General features: G+C 45.1%; 1 protein-coding gene across 1 annotated transcript in view; it reads right to left on the reverse strand.

Annotated features, from left to right (window-relative positions):
- The window catches only part of Mcub (mitochondrial calcium uniporter dominant negative subunit beta), a 70156-nt gene extending 44767 nt beyond the window's left edge, over positions 1-25389 (reverse strand). The window contains 1 exon segment of the mRNA XM_052731197.1: positions 24807-25389. Within this exon segment, the coding sequence (XP_052587157.1) occupies positions 24807-24905 (99 nt within the window). The 5' untranslated portion in view covers positions 24906-25389.
- Between the last annotated feature and the right edge of the window lie 254 nt (positions 25390-25643).

Below are 25643 nucleotides of genomic sequence, written 5' to 3' on the forward strand. Positions count from 1 at the left end.
ATGAAACTTACCACCCAGAGAGAATCCTTGGGACTTTCATTGTATTACCTCTGCATCCAGTTAGGGGAGCCAGGAGCTCACCATTCTATAATAATTATGCATCGCACCAGACTTTGCAAGTGAACTAACATAGTCAACCCACCGCACTTTTATTAAAACAGTAGGAAACAGCAGACCCCAAATCAAAAAAGCACGTTTGAAAGGAAGCCTCTCTAGGAAGCAACCAAGAACTCCTCAGCTCACTTAGGTTAGAAGAAAAGAGGCTTCCTCAGATATAAGAGCTGTTTCTAGGACCATTCAACTAAGGCTCATTGAGTAAAAGTGTGTCCTATGCAAGCCTGATAACCTGAGTTCAATTCCCAGAAAGAGTCCATAAAAAGCCACACTCAATGGCACACGTCTGTAGATGGGAGGCAGAAGCAGCAGGATCAGGCAGAAGCTTGGAGCTAGCTCACCTGGAGGACGCAGCACAATGGCACAACCAGCAGACATACCCTGACGCTACAAGGTGGGAGGTGAGGACCGACGGGCAGAAAGCTGTCCTCTAACCTCAGACAAGCACCATGACACATGTGCACACACGCATGGGCATGAGCACACACACACACACACACACATACACATACTCGAGTAAATACAATAAAATAAGGAGTTGGAGGGATGGCTCAGTGGTACTGCCCTTGCGTAGGACCAGCAGTTAGTTCCCAGCACCCATATGCGCCTTACAACCATCTGTAACTCTTTCTCATCTGGACCTCCCAGACTCCAGAACTGAACCACATAAACCTTCACTCTTTACATGTTACTCAACTTGTGTGCTCACGTACAGCAGAAAATGGGCAAGGCCAGGCTTCAGGGTTTCCTGTTACTCTGGTTGTTTCCTTAACTCTAAAGATGCTCTCAACTGCATGATACACACAGACTGAAGAGGTCAAGGGGAGGACCATGCCCTCAATCGTACGATACACATAGAAGAGGTCGAGGGGAGGACCATGCCCTCAATCGTACGATACACATAGAAGAGGTCAGGGGAGGACCATGCCCTCAATCGTACGATACACACAGAAGAGGTCTAGGGGAGGACCAAGCCAAGCCAGGGAGCTTGGAAACTGCATGAAGCTATCCCTGCTCTTATTCATTGTAGAATATTTTGATTGCACTCTGATACTCCCGAGACTCCCAATAAAGCTAAACCTTGAATCAGGGGTGAAGACAGCGACTCGCCATAGAGAAACCAAGAATTTGGATAAAGACGACCTACAGGAAAGAAAGGGCAGGGACTTGAGTTTGGTGCTCTCTCTTGGTTTTAGGGACAAGAGACACGTCTCTTGCTGGGTCTCTGGCCAGAAAGCAAGGTCAGCTGGTTGCTTCTCATCTTCTCTGATCTAGCAGGACTTCCTTCCCAAATCTGACTTCTGAGTCTTTGTTGGTAAACGGAACGATAGAGATCTAGTTTAAACCTGCATATTGTAACTGGAAGGCCCTCCACACCCAGGCCTGAGTGGCTAGTAGGTGTTGACTGCGAGGCCGTGAGGCCACAGACAATAATTAAAATATGCTGTGGGATGGTCTGTATGTCAAATGTGTTGCTGATTGGTCAATGAATAAATCACTGATTGGCAGTGGCCAGGCAGGAAGTATAGGCGGGACTAACAGAGAGGAGAATTGAGAGAACAGGAAGCTGGGTGGGGGAGACACTGCCAGCCGCCATCAGGACAAGGAAGATGTAAAGTACCGGTAAGCCACAAGCCACATGGCAAGGTATAGATTAATAGAAATGGATTAATTTAAGCTGTAAGAACAGTTAGCAAAAAGCCTGCCACGGCCATACAGTTTGTAACCAATATAAGTCTCTGTGTTTACTTGGTCGGGTCTGAGTGGCCGTGGGACTGGCGAGTGACAGAGATTTGTCCTGACTGTGGGCCAGGCAGGAAAACTCTAGCTACAAAAATACCAGTAGATTCATGTGCTAAGCCGACAGAAAAACGTCACCTGTACCTCCAACCCTTTAAAGTTCCTTTACCTCAGATCACATCCTACCTGTTAACACCCCAGGATGCTGCTTCTAATGCCTTAACTCTACCAAGTAGGATGGCCAAGGGTTCCCTGTCTATTGTGATCATTTTTCAGCACAATGAAGGCTGTAGGGCTACTGTTTACACAGGAGACAGGCGCCTTGAACTTAATGTGTTTACAAAGCTTCCAGCATGTGCTTGTATCTTTATTTTTATCAACTATGCAACGCTTAAGACACAGCTTTATAAATGAGTCATTTAGTGGCTCTGAAAAAAACCTAGATTGTTACGTTTTTTAAAACTCTGGGCTGGACAGGAAGTGCCATAGCTGCCTCAGGATCCTCCACCCCCTGGGGCTGACAGAAGGACTGACCAACCCCCTCAATAAGAGAGAATATTCTCACTTCCCATGAGCTTTTGTTTCAAGCTTACAGTAAGAGTAACTTGTTTTGTTTTATTTTGTTTTTCGAGACAGGGTTTCTCTGTGTAGCTTTGGCGCCTTTCCTGGAACTCACAGAGATCCACCTGCCTCTGCCTCCCGAGTGTTGGGATTAAAGGTGTGCGCCACCACCGCCACGCTAAATATCATTTTTTTAAAAAATTTGACTCATAGCCGGGCGGTGGTGGCGCACGCCTTTAATCCCAGCACTCGGGAGGCAGAGCCAGGTGGATCTCTGTGAGTTCGAGGCCAGCCTGGGCTACCAAGTGAGTTCCAGGAAAGGCACAAAGCTACACAGAGAAACCCTGTCTCGAAAAAACCAAAAAAAAAAAAAAAAAAAAATTTGACTCATTTTCCGAATAAACTCAAGTTGACTATGATACACACATCTTTGCTGTGTATGGAAATAGCGGGGATTTTTGTATTGACCTACAGGTGCATTTGAGTGAGTATGAAGATCTGTCCCCTTCTTTAGATATGTGAGTGGTCACCTGCCATAAAAGTGTCATGAACTTACTGATTTGCAGTGAAAATGCCACTGTAGACACACAGGACCCTCAAGCAAAGGCAAACCTACATGTCTGTCTCTATGTAGTGGGCAATCAGTCTCAATAACTAAACATGTTATGGGGAGAAAAGAAAGCAGTCCACAAACTCTGGGCTTCAAATCCAGAAGTGAGTATTTTAAAGCACAAAACAGAAACGGCACACATGGCCCTGACCTCACATAACATCCATCCCGTCTAATTAATTCACAAGTACAAATCACGGGAAACCAACGCCGTGTGGAATACAATCAGTGGTGATGAAGATGTGGCATTCGGGCTTAGGGAGAGAGCTGCTAAGGAATGTGGCAGAGGCTGATGATAGAGAGGGATGCAGATACGGAAATAGAAAGTCCAGGCGCTATCCAGTCACAAGCACCTTTTTCTGTTTGCTTTTTTTTTTTTTTTTTAACCAGCAGGAATTAGGTGATTCCTTCTAGGATTAATTCTGGGCCTCCCAAATCTCAATTATGATTTCTGTGTTCCATAAAAGACAAAAGAGAGAAATAGCAAAAGAGCTGATTGAGAAAGCACAGGACTCACTAAGCCTGGATTTGAGCCCTGACTCTGCTAGGTTTGTGCGATTTATTTGACCTTCCTAGGCTTCAATTTTCTCATTTATGAATGATAACATCTGGGTAAAGTCTATGAATGGCAAGGTTATACAGCAACTACATGAGTTTATGCATACAGAAAGTATCAATAAATTATTTTTAAGTTATCACATTTCCAGCCGGTGACCAACCATGAACTGTGATACTATACATTACTGTATCTGCATTTAAGGGGGTAAGTTCCAGCTGGAGAGATGTCTTAGTGGTTAAGACTGTTTGCTGCTCTTACAGAGAAGCCCAGTGTTTTTCCAGAGCCCATGGCAGTCTGAGAGCAGATGCACTCACATAGAGATATGCACATGAATACACATAATTTAAACAAACAAGTACAATAGAATAGTGTTTTGTTGTTGATTTTTTCCGAGGCGCCACCACCGCCGGCCCAATAGAACAGCTTTAAACTTAAGAGTAGGTTTGGCGTTCTTGTGGGACCCTTAACAGTGGCAGTGGGGGTGTCTTTGACTCCTTTGCCTGTCCTGGGGACCCTTTTCCTCCTACTGGGTTGTCTCTTTCAACCTTGATATGAGGGTTTGTGCCTAGTCTTATTGCATCTTGTTATGCCATGTTCAGTTGATATCCCTGGGAGGCCTGCTCTTTTCTGAAGGGAAACAGGAGGACGAGTGGATCTGGGGGAGAGGGATGGTGTGTGTGTGTGTGTGTGTGTGTGTGTGTGTGTGTGTGTGTGTGTGTAGTGGGGGGGATGGAAAGAGTGGAGGGAGGAAAACTGTGGTAGGGATGTAATGTATGAGAGAATAAATAAATAAGCTAATTAATTAATTAAAAAACAAAACTTAAGACTGGACTGTCTCCTTTGGAGCAGACGGAGACTGGCTCAAGGACACAGAAGACAGCTGTGTACCAGGTTAGTTGCAATCTTGCTGTGAACACATACTGACTCAGGCAGGGTCTCTCTGTGTAGCCCTGGCTGCCTTGGAACTTGCTGTGTAGACCAGGCTGGCCTCGAACTCAGAGATCTGTCTGCCTCTACTTCCTGAGTGCTGAGATTACAGGCATGTGGCCACTACACCAAGCTATCCCAACAGTCTTAAGACTTAAAGTCTCACTTAAATCTGATTTTATGAAAAATTAAATCTCTTAATAAATTAAATAATTTCTTTCTCTGCAAAGCCAAATGCTTGCTTCTCCTGGAGATAAATATGTAATTTATTCAGATTTTTATCCAACAGTTTACTTATTCTGAGGAAATGTCATAACCTCAGGAAGTAGTTTGGCTAGGTCATTGTATTAGTTAGGTTTCTACTGCTGTGATAAATATCATGGCCAAAGGCAACTGGGAAGGGAAGGGTTTATTTGGCCTACACCTCCACTGTCCTTCATGAAGCTAAGTCAGGGCAGGAACTCAGAGCAGAGAACTAGAGGCAGGAACTAAAGCAGAAACCACAGAGAGTGCTGCCCACTGACCTGCTCCTCTGACCTTGCTCAGCCTGTTTTCTCATACCATCCAGGACCAGCTGCCCAGGTCTGGCACCATTCACAGTGGGATGGGTCCTCCTAGATCATTCATGAATCAAGAAAATGCACCACAGGCTGGAGAGATGGCCCAGTTGTTAAAAAAAACCTACTACTCTTGCAGAGGACCTGGGTTCTGTTCCAAGCATCCACATGGTGGCTCAAAACATTCTAACTCTAGTTCCAGGGGAGAAAAGAAAGAGAAGGAAGGAAGGAAGGAAGGAAGGAAGGAAGGAAGGAAGGAAGGAAGGAAGGAAGGAAAGAAGGGAAAAAATTGACCCACAGGCCAATCTGATAGAAGGATTTCCCAATTGAAGTTTCCTCTTCCCAGATGATTCTAGCATGTGTCAAATTGACCAAAAAACAACAACAACAACAACAACTAACCGGCCCTGCCATCTCTGTGATGATCTGATGATCATTTCATTGCATCTCTCAGAGAATTCAAGCATCTATTTTAGACCCCAGACCAGTGAAGTTTTAGCAGCAGTTGAAGCTCTTCAAGTCAACCACCTTCATCAAAGCTTGAAAAGTAAGAGCCATCCCTCTACAGCAAAATAGACTAGTTATTGGGGTGCTCATCTTAGAGGTCACAGGCTGGGTTTATGCCTCAGTTGTTAAGCAATTGATTGCATAAGGGTAATTTCAACACATCTCCCAGTGCTATAGTGAAGGAACTGAGTGGAAAAAGCCTTCTGGCCTGATTGGCATATGTGGAGGATGGGCTGTGGTTATGTATTATTATTAATTAAAACAAAGAGTGCTAACTTCAATGGCTGCTGATAGTCAACATTCATAGGATGTAAATAAGCTTGACTTTGAAAATTGGATTCTTCATTGAGCGCCTGAACCAGAACTTTGCAATTTCAGTTTGAATGCATTTAGGAATGCTAATGTGTAAGGGAATGGTTACTCCTATGGGTCTGGCTTGGCGCTTGCGTCAGGGTTGTGGCCCACAACTTCCTCCTTTTTTCCCCTCTCAGTCAGGACTAGTACTGAATTACTGCATCATCCCTACTGGCTTTCCTGCAATCACACTCGGGGAACAATCCTTTGTGTGTAAACTCTCCTGTTTATGCTACTCTGGGTGGGCCATCTGTTCCCTGTTGGAACCAGGAATTATGCTATCACTTTCTACCCTCATTGGAAACCATGGGTCTTCCCATCATGTTTTGCTTTAGGGTTTAAGTATTGTACTTTGAATGAGTGATGCCCCTCATAGGTTCATGGATTTGAGTACTTTGGTTCTCAGTTGGTAGCTGTGTTTGGGGAGGTTATGGAACCTTGAGGAGGTGGAAGTATGTCACTGGGGACCCTGCCTCAATTCCTGTTCTGTTTATTGTACATGGACGAAAATGTGGTCAACCTGCTTTCTGTTCCTTCAGCCATGCTTTCCCTGACTGTGGCCAGGCCCTCTCTGCCATGGCAGATTTTGCCCTGTTGGAAGCATAAGTCAAATAAATAAATCCCTTTTTCTCTCACTTGCTTTTTTTCAGGATATTTTATCACAGCACAAGTGTTATCTTTGTTTTGGTCAATTTGTTTTGCCTTTTTTGTTGGTTTGTTTTTGTTTTTCCCAAAAGAGAAAATATTTGTTCTCTGTCCTGTTTTCCCACTTCTTTGGTTACTCATGAGACTGACTCTTTTTCGTGTTTATTCATATTTTTATTCTCTTTTTTTTTTTTTAGAACCACTCATGGCCACTGTCCATTTCTCTACTAAGATCTTGCTCTTTCCCCTATAGGCCTGAATGATGACTTCTTATATATTTCCTGTTTAGACAAAAGAACAAATATCTACTTGAGTTGGCTTAAGCAAGGACAGAAATTACTCTAAGGACACAAGAATGTCTCTCGGGGGGGAACCAAACGGATTCAATGAAGCCTCATGAATGCACTAGAATCAGAGACCAGTGTGATGTTGAAGGTGGAAAGTTCTCTTCATCCTTGTTTTTCACATAAGTATCACCTTGCTTAGGACCTGCAAATTGATTTTCCCTGCTTCACGGTAGGCAGTGGTCCCCACCCAACAGCTCCATGTGCAGTTAGTAGAGCTTTGAATGCCAGACGGCAGGCTGAGTTCCAAATTAGGGGGTCAGTGAAATGAAGGTCATGCCCTGCTAAGACAGACAGTCATTGAACTGTGTAGACAAGATGCTGAACCATTTAGATAGAAGTAGGACATTCCCCGAAAAGCAAGATGGTATGTAGAGCCCACAAAGTTATTTTCTCGAGTTGCAAAGCTAAGAGCCTCACTATGTGAAAATATTAATAATTTTAATGTTGTACCAGTGAAAGATTGTTGTCTAATGTCTAATAGGTTTAAGCAAACCAGCATAAATATTAAGGTTTTTTTCTTCTAGCTCAATGTTTGAAAGGTACATTCAGGCCATGTAATTTCTAAGAGAGATTTGACTTTGATGTTTTCACAAAAATTGTAGGCTTAACAGCTACTGTTGATTACAATGTTTAGTCACTGACAGACATTCCAACTCCACTAATTAAATGGCAGCACAATCTCACTAAAAAGAATAAACTCATTAAATGAAGCTTCATATAAGAGTAAGGCTACAAGCTGATAGCAGAGCAGCTGAGCTTAAGCACGGCGAGGTCATGTTGCTTCTGGGCAAAACTGTACAACATTCTAAACCCAAATATTTTGCAGCGATTACTAGTTTAATAAAAGTAAAAAGGCTCAAAACAAATCTACTCTCACAAAATACTTATCAACAACCTAAAGCCTTCCCTTGGGCAGCAAGAGAGATATTGAGGTGTGGGCAGAGAGACATGTGTAGCAACCAACTGATCTTTTGCAAGGCATCTGAGTTTATATGTCTCTATAATTTCACTGTTTTCCAACTTTTTGATGGATATCACAGGTTTAATTTTAAAAAAACAAACAAACGGGGTCTTATATAGTCTGTTCTTGAACTCCCCATACAAACAAGGATGTCCTTGAACTTCTGATCCTTCTGTGCCCACCTCTTGAGGACTGGGGTTCCATTCATATACTACCATAGACATTTGTATGATGTTGGAAGCTCAGAGAATATGAGAAATGAAGGGAATCTTAAGGATTAAGGGCCCAATTCCAGATCCCACTACTCAAGTCAGCCTCTTGGTTTTTCAATATTCCACCCCTATCCTCTGAGTCTTCATTCTAATGCCCCTACATGCTTATTTGTACCCAGCCTCATACACTGTTTTGGATCTCTGTGACTCATCCATGCAGTGTTTGAGCTATATCCCAAGACCATGGAATAGCCACATGTTTCTTCCTTGCTTCCTGTTCTGATAAGTAGGTACTCTTACCATGCTCTGGCCCTGCTTCCCTTCTTCCCTTGGCCTAGACAGCTTGGCCATGCTCACATGCAGCTCCCATCTTCAGCAGAGCACAAGGACTATCCTAGCACTCCGTGGTGATTATCAATGCCTTGCCTACCTGCTCCAAATTACTCCATTGGATTGCTTTGTCTAAATGGATCTGAGTCTTTAAATGCTTTTCCTTTGCAAAATAGCTCTGAAGTTTTGTTTTTAACAGGGGACACTGGAGAGACCCTTGAGAAACGAATTGGTTTTGCATCCCGGTTCTGGCATAGGTACTTAGCAGGCTGTTAAGGTGTGGACACTGATGGCTTCCGCCAGCACCAGCCTCCTGCCATGCTAATGGTGTCCACAGCTTCTGCCTGAGTTCCTCTTGTGACACACATGGTTCCTGTAGTAGGAGAAGCAATGAAGAGCCAGAATAGGTACCATAGTCTCTTCAACTGAACTGAACCCTGCCCACCTGTTCTCCCCAGGGTTGAGACAGGTCTCCTTGCTGAGACACTTTTTCAAGGGGACCACTTTCTCACATGATGCGCTCTCAGACATTTGAATGTACATATCTTGAACTGGGGCTGCAGCTCAGTGGGGAAAGAGCTCACCCAGCAGGCACAAAGCCCTGGGCGTGATTTCTAACACTGTACAAATGTGGCACAGGAGTATATGAATGCGATCCCAGCACCCAAGAGGTGGAGGCAGAAGGCTCAGAAGTTCAAGGGCATCCTTGGGGAGTTCAAAGGCCAGCCTGGACTAGATGAGACCCTATCTAAGAAAAATAAAAACAATTTTTTTTAAAAAAATCTCACTTTATTTGATTTCTTTTACAAAACTGTTAGAAAAAATATCTAGCTCCTTAATTATCGCCTGTATGAATCTTGAACATCTTACTAACCATCTGTGATGGTTAGTGTTGTCAAGGTGATGGGCTCTGGAATCACCTGGGAGACAAGCCTCCAGGGACACCTGTGAGGGATTGTTTAGCCACGAGAATGTCTGTGAGAAATTATCTCATGGGTTAATTGACGTGGAAAGACCCAGTGTAACTGTGGGTGGGGCCATTCCCAGCATGGGGATCCAGGACTGTCTAACACAGAGAAAATAACCTGAACACAAACGTTCATCACTCTCTGCTTCCTGACTGGGATGCAATGTGACCAGCCACCCCCACTCCTGCCACTATAGCTTTCCCTCCAGAATGGACTGTCCCCTCAAATCCTGAGCCAAAGCAAATCCTTTCCCCTCTAAACTGCTTTGTCAGCACAGCCATGGAGAAAACAGCCAGGACATCACGTCCACCAGTGATGTGTCAGTGTCCTTTGGTTAAGTACTGCCTCAATAACAAGACATGATGCCTTTGGTGAACCTGATAATCCTTCTGGGATATGATGGGACTGGACCTCTCTTCCCTCAGTGAAAGAGTCCTACAAGGTGAGTGTTCTAGAACACCACATTCATGGCAGCTTGCAGGTGAACTGGAATTCCCTGAGCTTCCCTACAGAGCAACCAAGTGAGAACTGGCTCAGACTACCCTCTCCCCCATTGAGAGAGGCTGCCTTTTGTAGAACTGCTGAGTTTTCTACTGACCTCAGACCAATGGCCAATCCATGTTTATCAACCCATGTCAGCCTGCTGTAGTGGAGGATGTGAACAGGAAGCCTCCAGAGAAAGTGATCATTTCTATTGTGATGCCAGCTGGGGACAATTATGTCTAGAACAGAAGTAATATTATATACATTCGGTAAAACATACATGTGTATATTACATGTTAGCTCTTTAGGACAAGGCTTTCATTGAGGCCCTGTTAATATTTCAGTGACAATTCTGCAGTATCGAAGTTTAAGGATACACAAGTATCTACAGCAAACTCACCACCTTGTTAGGTAAACAATTATGCTAAAGCATCATGGAAAGCAGCATGAATGGAAAACCCTTCTAACATTCCAAGATCACCCTTCTAACACTGACCATTAGCAACAGCCAAGCCCAACAAATCAGAACCAAAAATCATGTTTATAAGCCAAAAACATATGATTAGGCCAACATGGTAAGGAAATACACAAAGCTGGGCTAATGCCGCTTTATCTGTCTGTTCCCTAGCTGCAGATTAGCCTTGGTGCTCTCTGTTTTATTCTAAGGCACAGCATCTTTATCCTAAGTAGCCGATTTCCTGTTTGGGAAGCCACACTCACACTGAGCTAATGAAATCTCATTAAGCTCATATACTAGAAGCCTATGACATTTCTTTAGCACTGACTATTGCTCCTGTAGCTGCTGATCACAGTTCTTCTGAAGGAACTCATCCCCTGAAACGGCACCCCAAGCATCTTTCCTTGGCTGTCTTCTCCTTAACACGTGTCCTCTTGTAAATGCAAAGTCTGGCCTCCAATGCTGACTGAACTGTTAGAAGGCTTGTCTCTCTCTCTCCTTTAGCTTAGGGTACACTGGGAAGACTTCGCCCCTTCCTATTAAGTTTCTGCCTGGAGGGCTGCTTATAATGAACCCAGCCAGGTGTCAAATGATCCTGTTCCAGACATATTAAAAATGCTGAATCTCCACAATTCACTTTTAAGTTTTTCAGGAAGAAATCATGTTTCCCTGTAATTATTCCCCAGAGAGGGAAGAACCCCTGGGGTGCTTTGGCAATTCAGTGACCACCCCCTGAAACAAAGTTACCTTGTTTCTGGTCAACAGAATTGTGGGAGATATAGCTAAATTTCCCTTGAACTCTTTTTCCTTCTTCCACGGCAATCAGGTTTAGATGTGATGTGGCTCCTGGTCAGGACTACAGCACTCAACCCTTTGTACTGAATGCAGCCATGCACCACATTCCATGAAATATTCAATGGAATATGAGCTCAAGTGACATGTAACACCCCAAGGCCCGGCCCACATTACCTTGCAAAACTAACGTACTGTGAGCATTTGACTTTGGAAGCTGCCCGTGGTTGCCAGAGCAGTACATCAACACGGGCTCCCGAGTGTCTCCTGAAGGTGAGGAGCAAAGCTAGTGCTTGATCCATTTTTAAAGCTCAGAACCATTTCATGAGAGACAAACCTTGGAATTAAGAACGCAGAAGTTCCTCAAGGCTCAATGGCACCAGAGAAACCAAAATGACGCCACCAACACCACATATCTTGATTTTTGTTGTCATTGCTGCTGTGTTTTGTTTTTTGGAGACAGGGGGTGGTGAGTTGACTAAGAATGGACCCCATAGGCTCATATTTGGATGCTTACTCACCACAAATGGAACTCGTTGAGAAGGATTAGAAGGATTAGGAGGTGTGGCCTTGTTGGAGGAAGTGTGTCAAAATACGGCCAGTCTGTCTGTCTTCTGTCTGTCTGTCTGTCTATCTTTCTGTCTTCCCACCACCTCCAGACCAGAAAAGAACCTTCTACTAAAAGCCCATGTTGCATCACCAAGGAATGGCACTGGAAGGTGTTTCCCAACTGCCTGGAAGACTGAGCTGAACAGCATCCTTAAATACGGCAAAAATCTGGGCAAGGATGTTTACACCAATCACAGTGACCTTTGCCCAAATGAAGGACTGTGCTGGTATCAGTACAGGTCTCATGCTGCATAGAACCATCAGTAGGCAATGCTTCCCCCTCTGGCTTGAGTGAAAACCTTTGCTAGAGTTCCCCCAAGGCTTGTGATGGCAAGTTATTTGTAACCGCAGTGGTTAGGAAGCACCTTTTGGAGTGGAGTTGTTTGGAGACAGCAACTGCAGTGGTTACAACAGTCTTAAGTAGCCCTGATGTATTCAAAGAGGCCAGGCTGGGTATGAAGCCAGCCTTGCCAGTTGCTTGGCTGATAGTCCTTCACTCAGAGCAGCACAGGTACCAGGGATGGGTTTACCAGCCATCAGTTAAGGAGTCAAACTCCCTAGCCCTTGGTGTCCTGGTTACCTAAGAGGATCAGTAAACATTCAAAGTGGTGCTTACAACTCAAGTCCTATCACCAACAGTACCTTAACAGTTCACAACGGTGCTTCACTCTCAACCAAATGCTCTTGGGGGACGTTGTATTGTTTTATCTGTCTCCCCCATGACTTAATGGTCATGCTGGAGAGAAATCAGTGGGAATTAACTCCCATGGCACTGCCCTTTTCAATGCCACCCTTTTGCCCATCATATCTCTTTGCCCCAAAGAATTAGAATTTATCACATGACCAGTTATTTTCTTGACCACAGACAGCAGCTCACTCTATGCTTTAATCACATTGTCTCTCTCTCTCTTTTTTTTTTTTTAATTTCACACCTTTGGGACACTGGAGCCTAAATGCAGAAAATGGTTGAAATTTATCCTCACTTTCACACTCATCACCTTGATCCATAGTACCAGTTCCTGTTACTCTAGCTCCATGGGCAGTAGCCATGACATCATGATATGTCCTTTTTGTTCTCAATTAGCTCATCCATACAGACTGAGCTGCTAGGTCCAAATTCATCTTCTAGTGTACTATCTTTATTGCTACCATGAAAATCTTGGTAGAGAGTCCATAAACCAAAGGTCAGCCAATGGTGTCTAGGGATTGAATTTCATCTGCTGTTTTTGGAAGTAGAGTTTATTAGAACATACCTTTGCCTGTTCATGTACACATTGTCTGCAATGCCTAAACTATTGAGTATCTAGAATTTCATAGGGAAAGTTTAACCTACCAATCTTTGGTTTCGATTAACATCATTTCTCATGCAGACAATGGAATCTATCTTCTTATACTTCATTCATGTATCACCAACTGCAAGTACTTGTGCTAGCAAATAAAGAGACTGTATATGCCCATATACATATCTACAGCCTATATGATAACTGGTTTTGAAGAGTTACAGTGCCCAAAGAAAGATATTGTGCATGGAAGGAGAAAGTCCTAATGCAGGGGAGCAGAAAGGCACCCAATGAGTAAGAAAAACATAATTAGATAAAAGGATAATTTCCATCTATCTAGTCAGTAAAGACCAAATATCAAAGCTTAGTGAGAAAGAAAACAGGCATCCATTAGTGGCCATATGGCAAACTGTTCCGCTGTATAAAATGTGTTACATCCATTGTTCTTTTCATTCAGCTATTAATCATGGATAACCATGCTGGAGACTTCTATAGTAATTCTGCGAGCCTCCAACAGCATCCACCACAGCATTTCAGTCTCTACAATTCAGAGGTTTCTGGTTAGCCACTAGACATTGTGACATGCACTAGTCAGCTCAGCACTCAGGAGGCTGAGTCATGAAGAGCTCAAGTTTCTGTCCGTCTGGGTAACGAGACTCTGTCTGGGAAAGAATAAAAGGCAAAGCAGAGACAATGGTGCCCAAGACACAGACCCCAAAACACAGTGGGGCACAGCCAAAAAGGGAGCTTGTCTTTCCAGTGGGTAGATGGTTGAGGGCCCTAAGACTTTCTGGGAACACAAGTTCCTTGGATCCAGTTGTCTCCTCAGCTTCTAGAGGGTCAGCTGACTTCAGAAGGTGGGAACGGACACCCCTATATCTGAATTCTAGCCCCTTGGAGGAGAGAAAGGAAGGAAGAAATCAGCTTCCTCCTTCCGTCCCTCCTTCCTTCCTTCCTCTCTATTATTTTTCCTTGTGGCAATCCTCCTGTCTCTGCCTTCCTGAGGGGCCACAGGAGTGATTCACCATGCCTAGCAAGGCAATCCACTCCCTAACTAAAGAGTGAACCAGCCATTATTCTAATCCACCTTCCTTGGCATAGCTAGAACTTGGTTATAATCTCCTGAGTGCCAAAGAGGTGAAGATGTAGCTTTTGACAATGACCCAGTGCTATAGCCATAGCAACAAGATTGGTTATGTCTGAGGAAACAGGCTAGGAGGCCATAGGATAGAATGAATTTTTTGATTCAGTCAATCCCCAATCTATTTTTTAATGTGGTATTCCCAACTTGAAGTCTATTCTGAACCAGTATAGATCAGCCATCCAACATCCCATTCCCTGCTTGTCCCCACTGCACACACACAAAACAACCAGTGTTGTGGGTTAGTGTGGGGCACCTCAGACTGGTAAGAAGAGAGGAAATGTTTCTCTGGAACACATTGACATTCTAGGAAATGTGTTCTGCAGCATGCAACAGTTTCTAACAGAACCCTTGTATTATAACAGAGGTTCTCAACCTTCCTAATGCTGTGACTGTAATATAGTTCTTCATGTTGTGGTGACCCCCAACCATACAATTATTGTAGCTGCTACTTCATATCAGTAATTTTGCTACTCTTGTAAATAGTAATGTAAATAGCTGATATTGCTGATGGTCTTCGGTGACCCCTATGAAGGAGTCAGTCAATCCCTGAAAGGGATTGAAACCCACCCATCGAGAACCTTTGTATTATAAACTGCTACTCTATCCAGAGTTCCAATGTAAGTGGAATCACAGATGGTACTTCATAGAGAAGGGTATGTGGCTTCCCACGGCAGCTCAGGGTGCTCTAAGCAACTGCTTGCAGACACCCCTCTGACCATCCTCCTTCCCCCGCTCAAACGTGTCTGCTAACCCTGTTATGCCCAGATTAGGACCCCAAAGACAAACCACCACAGACCTTAGGTTCAGAATGCAATTAGCATGGTTTATTTCTGTTTGTTTACAAGCCGCGGACAGGGAAGCTCGATCCAAAGCACTCACTCGTAGTAACCGTGAGGCCAGGAGGAACTTGCTTTTTCTTTGTGTGGCTAGCTTTTTAAAGGCAAAATCCACAAGCCCTTCAGGGGGGTTGGGGGAGTTTTGCTCGGGTGCAACTCGGATTGGTTTATTTTTATCTCTGTTCTCTTTTAATTGGGTGAGGGTATGTAACCTTTGAATTTACTGGTTGGTGGTTACAATTTATTACTTTGAGGGCAGTCCAGCACAGGTCCCAGGCTTTGTCCTTGAGCCACCATGGGGGCTGGCTGGTCAAGCACGTACTGCACATAACTCTAAGTTGGTGAGGGGCCCCAGAAAGTAAACATCTGGCTAAACTTTGAGCAGTCTTTTGTTCATGGCCCTCCCAGAAACTGCTTGCTCAAGTCTCAGGAAACTGAAATTGAGGCCTGATCTCTGAGAGAAGACTGAGCAGCCTGTTATGGCATCTGCTTGGTCCTTTCAACCCTTTCCCCCTGCTCTCAGAGCTTGCTTAAATCTGACCTCATCTCTGCAGCTTCTGGGTGTTTGATTTTGAGACAAGATCTTGCTATGTAGCCCAGTCTGAGTTGGAACTCACTATGTAGACCAGGCTAAACTCAAATTCCAGATTCTCCTGCCTCAGCCTCCAGAACACTGGGACAGCAAAAGTATGGTGAGCTCCCCCTCCACAATTTCTCATGATGTTCTAGCTCGGAACTCTTCTAGAATTTATTGTCTCTAATAATTAATACTGTCTCATGAAAGTCAGAACCAGGGGGAGTGGTGCCTGCCACTCACAGAAGAGCCAATCTAACCAGGGGACAACTTGCAGCTGAGGCATTTTAGGAATGAAGGTGGAACGGGTCTTGAGTTAGTCACAGTGACGGCGGCACAGCAGAGGCCCTGACAATAGCTAGAACACCCCCCCACACACACACACACCCGATATTTAAAATGCCACCCATTTTTTAATCCTCCTCACTAAGTCTAGAGAAATTGGACCAATGGCTAGAATCCTTGCAAGGACCCTCCGGCTCTATAAGGAAATAAGTCTCTGTTCAACCTTCAATACCTGCATACTCTAGGCTGTGTAAGTCTGCGGATAGATAGCGTCTCTGTGCTGGGCTCAGTACTTGGCGTGGGAACACTCAGTAGTATTCAGAACTCAGCATTGCCCCCCCCCAGGGCTTCCTGCAGTGGATGGCAGAGGGAGGAGCAGTGGATGGCAGTTTTATCCAGGCCTACTCTTCACACCAAGGAGAAATGCCCACATTCACACCAGGAATGAAGTGCTGGTTCTCAAGGGTCTGTGCACACCCCACTACAAAAACCACATTTCTTTTTTTTTTTTTTAGGTTTATTCTATTTTATATTTTGTCCAGGAGTTATATTTGTGAGCAAATACCTTTAAAATAAAATTTTAAGTAATTTCTAAATTACCTAAATTTTAATGATTAAACTTGTAGTCCGGGGCTGGTGGGAAGGCTTAGTGGCTAAGGGTACCTCCCACCCAGCCTGAGGACCTTAGTTCAATCCCAGGACCCCATGATAGGAGAGAACAGTACTGAAAGATGTTCTCTGACCCCCACACCCCTCCCCAACACATAGTACATAAATGTAATTTTTTATAAATTTATAGTCAGATGGAGCATGGTGATGCATGCCTTTAATAATATATATAATATTATATAGTCTAATATAGTCTCCCGCTCCAGGTTATCTGACACCTGGCCTCTGTGGACACTTGCAGTATCCATTCCCAGACACATAAGTAAAAATGAAATCACTTCTTTAAAAAATTCCTGATAATGCATATCTGGTATAGAACTAAATATGAGTTAAAACCATAGTTTGGCTATAACAGAAAAGTACATAAAGATTATTTTGGTTAACTTAAAAAATCAATTATATATGGCTCCTAAGACAAAATGATTAAGGAGTTGTGTACAATAATCTGTTCTCTGTCGTCCATCCTGCCAGCCTTCTACCCAACAGCCATCTGTCCTATACCTACTGTGTGGGGTGGAGATGGTCAGTGACGGAGGAGGAATCATTTGGACCACAGTGAATCATTAGAACCCAGCTGGGATAATCCTAAGAACACAGTTAAATGCAATGCATGGTCCAGTGACATGAGCGCTCTAGCTAAAGAAAGTGTCATTTGCCTGAAGCCGTCAGGGAGCCCGCCACAAAACTCAGGTGGGGATGGAGATGGGTGGCCACTAGAAGCAGGGTAATGGGAGGGGTAAGTGGCAGTCTAAGGAAAACCAGAGCCACCCACAGGAAGGAGAAAAACACAGGGCAAACCATGAGACATAAAGAGCTCAGCCACGCTGGACATGGTTACGTGGGGCATGGAGTAGGGAGTGGGGCTAGATAGAGGCAGGAAGCTGGGACACACTCTGGATCAACTGCAGCTTTCATTTGAAAGTTTACTTGTTTGGGTGTCAAGAATAACAAAGCCATAGAAAGATCTTTTACAAGCTTCAGAGAAACTGCTTCCTCTTGAAGAATGGAAGTTGTTTTTAATTCTCCGAGCAGCAAGCAGATCTGCAGAAGAGAGCTGGCGGACTGTAAAATGCCACAGATATCCTCCAGCAGGGGTTCAGAAAGCCCATACTGTGCGGATCTGTTTACAAGGGTTTTCTACACCAATTTTCCTTCTTCCAGGTTTACGGTCACATTACTGTCAGCCTCTAGAAAGCGCAATTATTCATTATTATCCATTAGCAGCCTTTAAACGCAGTCTTCAAATAGCTCATTTAGAAGCCAGGCACGATGGCACACACCTGTAATCCCGACACTCAGGAGCTTGAAGTGGGTGGATCTCTTGAGCTTGGGAGCTGGAAATCAACCAGAGGAACACACAAAAGGCTCCCTCTAAAAGGCTAGAAAACCAGCACTAGGGAAATTCATCTAACATTTTATAAATTTTACAGCCCCCCCTCTCCCAATGAAGAGACCCATGGTCAGAGAAACAACAAGATTTTGCCAAAAAGAATCAGTCTGTTCATTCTTCTTGACAGGTTCAGTGAGGTTGGTATTTACTGTTTATACCCAAGAGGTTTAAAATACATGAGCTTATCTTTAGAAGTCTAAAAGGTGATTTATTTTATTTTATTTTATTTTATTTTGCCAATGCAATCATTATGAAAAGCAGGGTATAACAAGATTGCTAACTATGTTGGTAGCAATTCCGAGGGGGAGGAAGAAAGAAAAGGGAATATCCTACTGAGCTTAGATGTCTACGCAATCCAGTAACTGTGTCCCAAGAGCCCCAGGGAGGCTCTTGGCAGCCTCCAAGCTGTCTTCTCCCCAGGTTTGCCACGAGGCTTGGAGCCCCTGCTTGGTTCTTGACAGGAGGTCACTTCATTGAGTTACACATTTCCTGTTTTTCTGTACAGGCTATAAAAACGTCAACTTTAAACCTGGTTCTTGCACCTCTTTTACTGTTTATTTCCTGCCCTTTAATCCATTCAAACAAGTGCTCTTCAATGGGCTTGCTTACCTGCACAGTCACCCATCAGTTCTTACCAATACTCTAGATCTCAAGACAGAAACTTCTCAAATTGTAATACTTTCTAGTCCCTTTGAGTAAAACTTTGTCAAACCAAATAATACCAGTTAGAGCTTGGAGTAGTGGCACACGCCTTCAATCCCAGCACTCTGGAGGTTGAGGCAGGGGGTTCTCTCTGAATTCAAGGTCAGTCTGGTCTGCATAGTGAGATCCAGGTCATCCAAAGCTACATAGTAAGACCCTGTTTCAAACAATAATAAAATTAAAATGCCAGTTAGGAGGTTATTAAACTGGAAGCTCTGAGGTTTACAGGCCTGGATAATTGAGCCAACCCTCTTTGACTTAAATGTGGACCACAGAGGTAGCAATAAAATAGGAAGATATAGAATATGAAGGTAGGAGGAAGAAAAGATGAGGAATCCAGGCCTGACAGGCCTCAGCAGTCAATGCACTTGTCCACATGTTGGAGGACCTGAATTCAAATGCCCAGAAACTCAGAGAAACCACAGGTGTCTGTTATCCTGGGGTGCCTGCAGTGAGACAAGAGGCAGAGACAAGAGAATTTCCAGAATCTAAGGTAGACTGGCATATGTAAACAACAAAGACATCCTGCCTAAAACAAGGTGGATGGATGGTGAGGACCAACACCCAAGCATGACCTCCACAAGCATACCCACACACACACACACACACACACACACACACACACATATACACATCATACATCATATGCATACACCACTCACACATATCATATATCATACACATATACCACACACACACATCATACATCATATGCATATACCACACACACATATCATGCATCATACACATACACCACACACATATCATACATCATATGAATATAACACACACACACACACACCACACACACACATACACACAGTTAGTGCCTCACAGCAATTCACTTCATCTGACACCTCTGTGGGAAAAGCACCAAAGAAACAATGTGAGCAAGAAGCAAATGGTCTACCACACTCCCACTCTTTACTTCTTAAAACACATTGGTTCAAACACCAAAGTGCTGATTTTTTTTTATACTTCTCAGAACTGTATTTACCAATGACCTTTCTCCCATGAAAATGATTATGAAAAAATGGGTGATGATACGATGGGCAAAACTTGGCAGAGGACATAGAGCTGAGCACCATAGATGATAAAATGTCAGCCGGAAGCCTTGGCTTTCGTTAGAAGTGAGTCGAGAGCTGGTTCTCAGCTTTCCGGCAGCCAGTACCCAGCGATGACACCACTGAGTCTGCTTGCTGTTCATGACGACCACTCCTTCTTCCTCCGTCTGTTCAGGAGAATCCCACCCCTTCGAACCCGGAGACCACACAGCAGTGTCTTCCCGGCTCCTCTTGAAGGCCCTGCTCACTGCTCACACCCACAGAGATGTTGCTCCAAAGGTGTGTCAGTGGGAAACTCAGTGGAAACATTTGGGTATGGAGTCCCAAGACACAAGGTTTAAACATCTAGCTCACAGCCAGAGTGCTGGCATTGTGTAAAAGCCAAGCATCTGGGCTGGAGAGATGTCTCAGGGGTTAAGAACACTGGCTGCTCTTCCTGAGGACCAGGGTTTGATTCCTAGTACCCACATGGCAGCTCACAACTGCCTGTAACTCTAGTTCCAGGGGATCCGACACCTTCTTCTGGCCTTTGCAGGTACCAGGCATTCACATGATACACAGACATATTGGCAGACTAAACAGTCATGAGCATAAAATAAAATTCAAAATTATAAAAAGAACCAATGATACCAGGCTAAGTGGGATCCAAAATAGATTCCTAGAACATGCTGTTTTGTTCATTGCTTATTGGCTTATGGCCTTTATGTTAGCCTATAATTAATACCTACAGTGGTTTTAACGCTCTAATGTTGCACATTCTTGAACAGGTGACATTTCATAGATGAAGATTCTGGAATGAAATACTGAGGGGCTCAGTTTATTCCGTTAGGACATAAAAACCCAACTGAGTAAATGAAACTTCGCTCGAAGGGTGTGCTAGCTTTTGTTCAAGGACAAGCTTCCTGGCACTATTAACTCTAAAGGAGGAAAGATTCGTTTTGACTCAGGATGGAAGAGGCTTTACTCCGAGGTCATCTGGCCCTGTTGTACCGACTGCACAGTGTATCCTGGAGAAGGCATGTGGCAGGGGACGTCTGTTCACAACACGGAAGCAAAAAGAGCCAGGAGAGGACCCCCAAGTCCCCAACGCCCTGCCACAGGCATTCCCCGGCCATCTAGCATCCCCCCACTAGGCCCTACCGGTCCCATGATGGGCTTTAGGGAGACATTCAAGGTCCGAACTGTAACAAAAGGAATACGCGAGGTCGTCAGCCTTGGACCGCAGGGGATCAAGGAGAGAACGTATTTGATGCAGGACACACCTTTGCCTCCTTTGGTGACCTCCTTCAGTCCAGGTCACTAATTTCTCAAGGGATTTACCAATTTTTAAGGAAATCATCGGTACATGAGTGGCAGAATGCAGATGAAGGCCAACAGAGATGAGTCCTTCCACTATGCCGCCATAGGAGGAACCCAAGATATGTGCCAGAGGCTCAAGGAGCTGAGCAACACTGCTCTGGGCCTCATGAGGAAACTGTCAAGACCCCTGGGTGGGGGCTCAGTCAGTCCTCAAAACACTTGCTTCCTCATCGAATGGACAGAAGATAGAAATGGATAAATGTCAGCCACGAGGAAGCAGCACTGTACTGATGACCTAAGGCAGAACTCTTCAATCATGAAGTTTTCTGAAATTGATAGTTCTCCATTCAATGTTATGTTCCATCCCTGGGTGAGAAGACAACAAGATGGCAGGCCTGGAGATGACAAGGGGCTTTAAGAGCAAGAAGACAAATCCCCTTGGTTTTCAAAGTCGGGGACAGGCTCACCCAGACTGAATAATGGCCTGGGCAAACTTACAGAGCTGAGAGGTGACGGGGCCAGGGCTGCTGGCACCCCCATGGCCCAGCTGCCTGATACCAAGGAAATTAGATGATCTGCACACGTGCCAGCATCAAAGAGTCAGCAAATATTTCACCTCAGGCTGCCCAGCTTAGGGCCTTATCAGCAGATACCTATCTGCCAAGACACCAGATGATTTCCTAGTCTAGTTTGCTACAAAACAACACAAACGCACTTATGAGAGTAAATAGCAAGCGGTCATTTTTTTTTTTTTTTTTTTTTTTTTTTTTTTTGGTTTTTTTGAGACAGGGTTTCTCTGTGTAGCTTTGCGCCTTTTCCTGGAACTCACTTGGTAGCCCAGGCTGGCCTCGAACTCACAGAGATCCGCCTGGCTCTGCCTCCCGAGTGCTGGGATTAAAGGCGTGCGCCACCACCGCCCGGCTACAAGCGGTCATTTTTAAAGCACTGATTCCTACAGTGTTTAACAGAGAATCCAGTCTAGAACTACTTTGAGGTCAAAGCATCAGTCACCAGTGCAACTGAGAGAGAGACAGAGAGAGAGAGAGAGAGAGAGAGAGAGAGAGAGAGACAGAGACAGAGACAGAGACAGAGACAGACAGAGAGAGAGAGAGAGAGAGAGAGAGAGAGAGAGAGAGAGAGAGAGAGATCGGAAACCAGAACTGCACAGCACACCATCACTCCAGGGGCCGACTAGAGGTGAAATAGGAGGGTGTGGCAAACAGAAACAATTTGCTCACTAAACCCCACAGACGAAACCAACATTTCCAAGTCAACACTTGTAGGGTCAAAATCTGGCCGCTTTGTTTCTGGAAGTTCCAAAAAAAAAAAAAAAAAAAAAAGCAAACTTGACCCTTGAGTTTCTTAGCAAACGCCACTTGCCTTTTAAAAGATTGTTAAACAGCTTGTGTTGGGGATTTAAATGATGTTTTGGGAACACAAAATCCTATCAGGATTTTTGTTTGTTTGTTTGTTTCAATCTCAGCAGCAGAAAACCCGAATTAAGGAAGGCACAAGCAGGCAAGAGCTTTCTGTTTGGAGACAACTCACCAGGCACTGTAATCGCTCAAAGCGATGTCCATGTGTACCAGCAGGAGCCTCCAGTCACCCTGACAACCACAGCCAGAGCGCTGGAGGCAGAGAGGCTGTCACCAGACATGATGATCACGGATTCCAGGCCAGGCCAAAAGTGATGCAATATGGTCATTTGTTTGTGCTTCAGATAAGATGTGTTCTTTAATAAACAATTCTGCTACATTAAACGTATCATTGTCAACAAAAAGTTTTTTTCCTACCCATAAAACACTGGCAGACAATTACCACCCACCATATAAAACATGAGAACCATATATTTCTCAAAGTTATTAAATGCACACTCATAATTTCAGAAAAGACCAATTATAGTTGGGAATGCTTATTAAAGATGTGGCTTATAACAGACAAGTCCTTGCAAGCTAGGATTTTATGAGAAAATCGCTTTTCTTTATCCTTTTTTTTTTCTACCTGTTTTCATGGGCTTTGGGTGACATTAATGCTTTTGCAGGGGGGAAACATGCAGCGACGATATTTATCTTAAGCCTCAGGGCATTTCATATGGAAATCAGTGAGATCTTAGAATAAAAATGTCCCTATAATGGGGAGATATGATTTGCAGAAAATGGTTTAGCAGTCGTTGCTGAAACTCTTAAGGAGCCTGGAGATTGCAAAGCTGTACACACAGAGGCAAACCTGCAGCCTTGGCTTTATTATGGGATGGGATATTTTGTCACATGGGCAAAATGGTGGATGCATTCTGGCTTCTGAAATTCTGCAAATTGTCTTTATGGCCTGGGCAGCTGACTTGAGACTGCAGATTAAATCATTCAAACTTAAGGCTTCTTAAGATGCTGAATGAGCTCTAACCAAAGCGCTAACCACCGTCTCCCTATTAGACCTATTCAGCCCCTCTGTATCTTTTTTCATTAGAGGCAGGTATGCCGTGGTATCTAGCCTCAGGTGGACAGTGCACAGAAAAGGGCTTAGACTGGTGTTGATCATTTGAGAAAGGGCAGCCAGTCTTGGAAGCCATAACATGTTATTCCAGGTATTTTTAAATGGGCGTGACCTAGCAGTAGGTGGGTGTGGCCTAGTAGAGTGGCGCTCAGTAGTTTGATTCCATTCTCAGCACTAAGATGTTGTCAAATAAGCTTAATAATAATTAACAGTGTTTAGTTATCATGTGTGTTTCTGTGGTGTGAGGCAAAGAAAGGAGTAGGTTGTTTGAGTGTTTGGAATGTCTTTGACTCTGAAAGGTAACCTTTCAAGTACGATTTTCAGAAGTCACTCCCCCAACCCACCTTCAGGGAGTTTAGGTTTTAAGGAGTTTGCCCTTTTCTTGGGTATTAGCATCAAAATGGACTTCTTCACTTGCTTTCATACATTTAAGGAAAGTGTTTTTCAAATGCATTGAAATATTTCCTGCATCAATCCAAATTCTGAAGCATTAAGATAATGCTTTGGGGCAGAATCCAAGGATGGGGGTGGGGGTTGGGCACCAAAAGAAACAGGAAGTGAAAGTGTCAGAGCAGACACTGCTTCTTTCTCACTGCCCAGCTGAAAGACAATAAATAAGTATATCGCTCTGCCTTCAGCAATCTGAAGCTAACCCAGTAATTGAGGGGTTGGCCGACTCAGCGCCCCCCCCCCCCCGCCCCCCGTGCCGCCGTGCGCCCCCAGGCAGCCCGAGGTTCTTTCTCCCTGGCTCTTCCTACGTCCTTTTTGGTGCACACCCACACTTCTTCCCTCCTCCTCGAGGTTCCACACAGGCCATGACACAAAACAGTGTCCGCCTAACTGTTCCTCACAGCACACACTTCTGATTCACCGCTGCCTCCTGTTTACATGTAATGACGGGTGTAAAAAGGAGGGGCTCGGGGTTTGGAGGATGGACAAGACACGGTCCTGGGCCAGTCCACCCTGGAGAAGGCAGCCCTGGTTATAGCCTACCCCGAAGACAGCCACCTCGGGGACATCCCATCCCTGGACGCAGACATCCAGCAGACAGCCCACCCTGAGGACAGCAGGCGGTCCTCTCCAGGGCCCTCCTCCACCACAGTGACACAGATCGCAGGACACGGCGGTGGAGACCCTTGGGATCGGCTGGCTGCACTCCCGGGAGATGCGCCCCACGCGGGTCACTCTGGCCTGTCTCCGCGCAGCCCAGGGACGAGTCACCTGCGGCCACCACCTGTGGGGCACCCGACGTGCGTGCGGAGCAGCACGCAGGGAAGAGCCTGGCTTTCACTCCCGCCAAAGTTGCCCGCCGCAAACTTTCCACCCGCGGCGCTTTTTACCTGGGGTGTGGGTGTCCGTGGCCTCGGACACGCACGGTCGCGGGCTCGGATCGTCTGCAGCAGCCTCGACCGTCCCAGAGAGAGCCCGCTCGGGAGCATCCTCCTGCCCGGCCCGAGCTCCTGGCATCAGCGACGCATCCTCCTGCCGCCAGAGCCCAGCCCGCTGTGGGCTCAGCCCGCCCCGCCGCCGACTGGGGCGGTGACAGGAGGGTGTGTCCCCGCTTCCACTTCGCTTGGTGCACACCCGGCCGCCAGGCTGGGTATTTTTCCTCCGACAAAAAAAATAAAATAAAATAAACAAAGTGACAGGCTTCCCGGACTTAGGTTTCTGGTGCCTCTCTTCCCGCACAAATTTCTTGAGAAAAGAACAAGAGCCGGGTTCACACCACGCAGCTGTTGATGTAGAAATTCACAGCAGCCAGTGCCGGAAGTAGTGAGGCACGCCCGGGACTTAGATTTGGAAGCAGACGCCTGATGATCGGAAGTTCAAAGTCACCCTCCACTAAATAGTTGGAGGCCACTATTCTGAGCTACTTGAAACTCTTGTCAATAACCGGAACCAAAACTCCCACAACCAGTTTCTGGCATCGTGTGCTGGGAGAGTAGTTCTCTCCATCGACAACAACCCCCCCGCCCCCAAGCCTGCGCGAGCGCACCTCTTCCCGCGCCCCCCCCCCCCCCCCCCCGGTCCCCTCGCCTTTACTTACACGGGGAGACCCAGGGTCATGGGGAAAGGACTTCTGGGATCTGGCAGGGGAAAGGTACCTGGAAATTATTCTTTGCCCAGCTGGAGAAAGGAAGAGAAATGGATTTGTCAAACTCCACCTCCAGGTGGGC

The sequence above is a fragment of the Peromyscus californicus genome, unplaced genomic scaffold (assembly GCF_007827085.1).
Source record: "Peromyscus californicus insignis strain IS unplaced genomic scaffold, ASM782708v3 Scaffold_9__1_contigs__length_137607984, whole genome shotgun sequence".
NCBI lineage: Eukaryota > Metazoa > Chordata > Mammalia > Rodentia > Cricetidae > Peromyscus > Peromyscus californicus.